At 34.3% G+C, this 5381-nt stretch overlaps 1 protein-coding gene across 1 annotated transcript; it reads left to right on the top strand.

The window, feature by feature from the left end:
- The first annotated feature begins 3638 nt into the window (after positions 1–3638).
- On the top strand, positions 3639–4580 carry LOC102918150 (olfactory receptor 9K2-like). Its single transcript, XM_006996597.3, has one exon. It carries the CDS (start codon positions 3639–3641, stop codon positions 4578–4580), a length of 942 nt encoding a protein of 313 aa, XP_006996659.3.
- The last annotated feature ends 801 nt before the right edge of the window (positions 4581–5381 follow it).

Genomic DNA, 5381 nt, shown 5'->3' with positions numbered 1-5381 from the left:
TCCCTTTAATATCTATATTGCCTGTTTAACAAAGTGTTTTCCAGTCAAAGCTTCAGGTGCTACTTCTTTTGTGCAGAAATTAAATTAAAAGATTCTTTTAGCTTATCTCACAGGTTCATTTAAGGAAAGAAATGTCCTCCAGAATGTACTTAATTCCTACTGTGATTTTTAAAAATATCTAGATTCTCCACGGCCCTCATCTACTTGATTTTGGAACATAGATATTTTAATAATTAAGTTGTATTTCCTTTTATCCCTAGTGGGCTGTCTCCCAGAAGGGTGAGGGAAATCTCAGTGCTACACTTATTTGTAAAAGCTACAATGTTATACCAAGTCTAAAGCCCTTGTGAATAGCTTTCTCTTATGCTTTGTATATCATTAGATGTTCCAGATGGCTCAGGGCCTGGATGTATATATCCAGTGTAACCTATCTCTTTCCTTAAAGCATACAAGAACCTAAGAATCTATCCAGAGACTATTCTGCTGCTTGATTCTTCGGGCTCACGTTGCATGACTACAAATTATAGTTCCTAAGATCATTTAAATTTTAGCTGTCGACCATTCATAAAGTTCATCTTGACTCTCTCCTAAGACTAGAATTTTTTGAGAAAGCAAATAATAAAGCAGAAGTTTTTAAACAGAAAGCATTGATGAGTATATGTTATACTTCTCTGTGGGAGACTCTGAAACTCAGACCATGAATGAATGCTTGAAGGACTGGGTTTATTTTATTTTAAAATAAATTTAAAATACTTACACTTGTGATAGAATAATAAATTAAGTTATATTTAAACTTCAAACTAAAAACTTAGTTAAAATTAACTAAAATAGTAACGCCAAAAAGAAGAAACCTTGGAATTCTACTGTTTCATTTTAAGCAGAATCTGACAAACCACCACGTCATAAAAGGTAAAAGTAACTTTAAAAATATTTGAGATTTAACAACTTATAAGTCATCAACTGACTGGTTTCTTGGTTGGTACTGAGGGAAGAATTCCTTTCTCAAGATATGAATGACTTTGCTTTAAATTTGCTGATATTTATGTGTTAAAGCTGTATTACTTTTATTATATGTTTATGAAACATTGCTCTGATTTTGCATGCTCATCACCACTCAATTATTACCCATATAGTAAATGTGCACTATAATAACTAAAGACTATTGGTCTGATTAAAAAAAAGTAAGCTAACAAATACACAGAGAACAAGTTGAGTTTCACCTTAAAGAAGCTATTGCTGTGGAAGGGATAATGGATATTTGCCACTAGAGTTAAAATATGGTGATGAACTGTATCTAAGGTCTAAATTAGAAAGCAGAAGTTTATTTCAACCTACAGCACTTGTGGAGCTGCACAACAGCATAACTATGTAGCCTTCAGGTGTAACCCTGAGTCTGCATGCTCTACTATTAGTCTACTTTAATTTCTAGAACAAGTGTATATTGATTAATTGGTATTTGCAATGCACAAATGATATGCTGACTGCATATGGAAAGAAATTATTTGTGATCTTAAGAGAGCTATTATTATGTGAAAAATAATCAGTATTCAATATTAACATTAATGTTTGTTAATAATTGCGACTATTCTTGGAAAATATGTTTTGTCCAGGTTGAAGAGTTAAAGAATTTTATTAAAGATAAGAAATAATGCTAAAGTCCAAGTAAGTCAGTTAAAGTAACAGGAAGTTTTTATTGAAGAGTGATACCTGATGGTAATACAACATAATTTATCAGGAGCATTAATACTGGGGACATTGTCATTGCTTTAATTTATAATTCTGATCCTACTTAGTAAATTTCAACAAGATTAGTTCTCTACAACTTTTCAGGAAACATGGAAATATAACAGTATCTGTGTGGTATTATTGTTATATATACTAAATGAACTATCATGAATGCATTTAGAAAGTGTTGGCATAAAAATCTCACATAAATGTTAGCTAAAATTATTATTGACCATATTGGATGACTCATAGTTCAAAAGGGAAGGAAAAGGGTGGGTCCTATTTTTAACACAGGCACTTCAAAGTCTGTGATGACTCACAAAGGAATCAATGACAGATATAAAGTCATGTTAAGGTTAATTGGAAGATAATCAATACTCTCACACATAGAGATATTTTGTTCAGTGGCTATTACCAAATAATATTTATTATTTCTGTACATTTTTCTTAAAGAATGTTGGTTGTGAGCTTAAAGAAACAGAATTTTTTTCTTTATGAAATTGTATGGTCCATTTGAGAGAGAAAAAAAGTCCTACAATGGAAGTTAAACTTTTTCTTTTGGAAATTCAGTATACATATCTTTTTTGGTTGTACATAATTTCAATCAGAATTCAAAGCTTTAATGACCCACAAAAGGCAATTAAATATATTAGGTAATTTAAAATAAATCAGTCTCTTTTTATTGGCATATGTTCATTATATATAGTGCTTGGTTTAACGTACAAATTCCATCATGTATATCACATTGACCATGTTCAGATCTTCCTATTCCCTTCCTTTAGTACCATCTCCCTATTTCTTCCTACTAATAGTCTCTTTCCTTGTCATTTCTGCTTTTCTTCATATAAATGTACATATGTGGTGGTATTATGTTCCCCAAAATATTGTGTACTCTAATAAATTTATCTGGGGTCAGAGAACAGACAGCCGCTTAATACAAAGGCTAGAAAATGGTGGCACTCACACCTTTAATCCTAGCACTCCAGAGATAGAAATCCCTCTGGATTTCTGTGAGTTCAAGGCCACATTGGAAATAGCCAAGCATGGTGACACACGCCTTTAATCCCAGAAAGCCAGCCTTTAATCCCAGGGAGTGGTGGTAGAAAGCAAAAAGATATATAAGGCGTGAGGACCAGAAACTAGAGGATTTTGGCTGGTTAAGCATTTGGCCTGGTTAAGCTTCAGGCTTTTGAGCAGTAATTCAGCTGAGACCCATTCCGGATGAGGACTCAGAGGCCTCCAGTCTGAGGAGACAAGACCAGCTGAGGATCCAGCGAGGTGAGATAGCTGTGGCTTGTTCTGTCTCTCTGATCTACCAGCACGGACCCCAATAACTGACCTCGGGTTTGATTTTATTAATAAGAACTTTGAAGAATCCTGCTACATACATATATGTATATGAACATACATATGGATTTATGCATCTGTAAAGACTTTAAGAACACAGTTTTAGAATTATTCACTGGGTACTCTAAGTTAAACCTCAACTTCTTATAAATTTGAATACCAAGGTGATTGTACCTCTAAACCCAAACTATATAAACTGTTATCTGAATGGCATTTCTTAAATTATCTATGCTCACTTCATGTTACTGCTTCATAATATTTAAATTAATGTATACAATAGCAAAGGAATGTTTGGATCAGTGGTACAGTAAATATGACAGGTATTTTAGGAAGAAGGCATTGTATTGTATATTTAAGGGAAATGTTAAATTATACCAATTTCAGAAATTTAAATTGAAAATAATATGTAGAGTCCACACTAGCTGGTTGAATTCAGTTTAAGTTGAAGTATTTTGAAGCTAAAATTACTGACAGCCTTTTAAACCCTGCTATAGCAGTTATTTGTAACACTGAAGGTCAAGCTAAGAGTGTTCATTTTGCTTTGTGCCTCTCATCAGGTCTCCTCCATGGGTGACAAGGGAACAAGCAATCACTCAGGAGTGACTGACTTCATCCTTGTAGGCTTCAGGGTTGGCCCTGAGCTCCATATCCTCCTCTTCCTGCTGTTTCTGCTTGTGTATGCCATGATCCTTCTAGGAAACATTGGGATGATGATCATTATTATGACTGATCCCCGGCTCAACACACCAATGTATTTCTTCCTAGGCAACCTCTCCTTCATCGACCTCTTCTATTCATCTGTTATTGCACCGAAGGCTATGAGCAACTTTTGGACTGAGAGCAAGTCCATCTCATTTGCAGGCTGTGTGGCTCAGTTTTTTCTCTTTACACTCTTCATTGTGGCTGAAGGATTTCTCCTGGCAGCCATGGCTTATGACCGTTTCATTGCCATCTGCAACCCACTCCTGTACTCTGTTCACATGTCCACACGTCTCTGTGCTCAGCTGGTGGCAGGCTGTTATTTCTGTGGTTGCATCAGCTCTGTTCTCCAGACCAGCATGACATTTACTTTGTCCTTTTGTGCTTCTCGGGCTGTTGACCACTTTTACTGTGATACGCGACCAATTCAGAGATTATCTTGTACTAACCTCTTTGTCCATAAAATAATATCTTTTTCCTTGTCCAGCATCATTATCTTACCAACAGTCCTAGTCATTGTCATTTCTTACATGTATATTGTGTCCACTGTTCTAAAGATACACTCCACAGAGGGAAGGAAGAAAGCCTTCTCCACTTGTAGCTCCCACCTGGGTGTTGTGAGTGTGCTTTATGGTGCTGTTTTCTTCATGTATCTCACCCCTGACAGATTTCCTGAACTGAGTAAACTGGCTTCCTTGTGCTACTCCCTAGTCACACCTATGCTGAACCCTCTGATTTACTCTCTGAGAAACAAAGATGTTAAAGATGCTCTAAGCAAACTTCTAGACAAGAAAAAATTTAGTCTTTAATTGTTCTTCCTCTCTACCAGTAGTGCTTTGAGGGTTATTTCATACCTCTTATAATCAATATTTTCTTCTCCTATGCTATTAGTATGCAGCAAACCCTTATTAAATATTACATATTTTCTTCTCTGAAATCTTGAACATCCTGGACATTGGAGAGTCATTCTTGATTATGCTCCCTTCTCACATTTCCAATGACAACTTACTTCACAGAATCAGTATACATATTATAGTATTGAACAATATTTTAATGTTTCATTCTAATCCCTTAATAATTTATCTAGTATTTATCTTTTTCATTGTCTCTCCATCTGTAGAAAACTTATGATAACAGTTATTTTAAAATAAAACTTTTTATATTTTATAGTTTCATTAGTACTTTTAATTAGTTATTATATTTCAGCTTTATCAAATTGTTTATACCCAGGAAAGAACTTATAATAAGAAGAAACAAAATGTAAATATCCTTTTCTATACACATTTACTTGGGAAATTGTCCCTAAGCACTGCAGGTATTGTGAGCTCTGAGACAGTGCTAGTTGCTCAATTCTATCTCAATGAACTAAATTAGAAGATAAAAAGCTGAAAATACTTTTGAGTGACCCTTCTCTCCATGTTATTGTTTATAATTCAATTTTTTTATTATTGTTAGAGAATACTTAATGAAGGTTTAGAAGTAGTTGAGCCATTAAAATAGAACATATTCTAAAATTTACTCTTTAATCTACATAGACATAAATTTTGGTGAACACTCATGTTAATATTTTGGCATCATGGTAGACATAGGCATAAGTCACTCTACTTTTT

Source organism: Peromyscus maniculatus, chromosome 18, assembly GCF_049852395.1.
Source record: "Peromyscus maniculatus bairdii isolate BWxNUB_F1_BW_parent chromosome 18, HU_Pman_BW_mat_3.1, whole genome shotgun sequence".
NCBI lineage: Eukaryota > Metazoa > Chordata > Mammalia > Rodentia > Cricetidae > Peromyscus > Peromyscus maniculatus.
Note: the sequence above shows the minus strand (reverse complement) of the source record. Positions and strands in the feature narration are given on the sequence as shown.

Excerpts from the sequence above, each read along its gene's own strand:
- LOC102918150 (XM_006996597.3), top strand. The coding sequence starts at position 3,639 with ATGGGTGACAAGGGAACAAGCAATCACTCAGGAGTGACTGACTTCATC.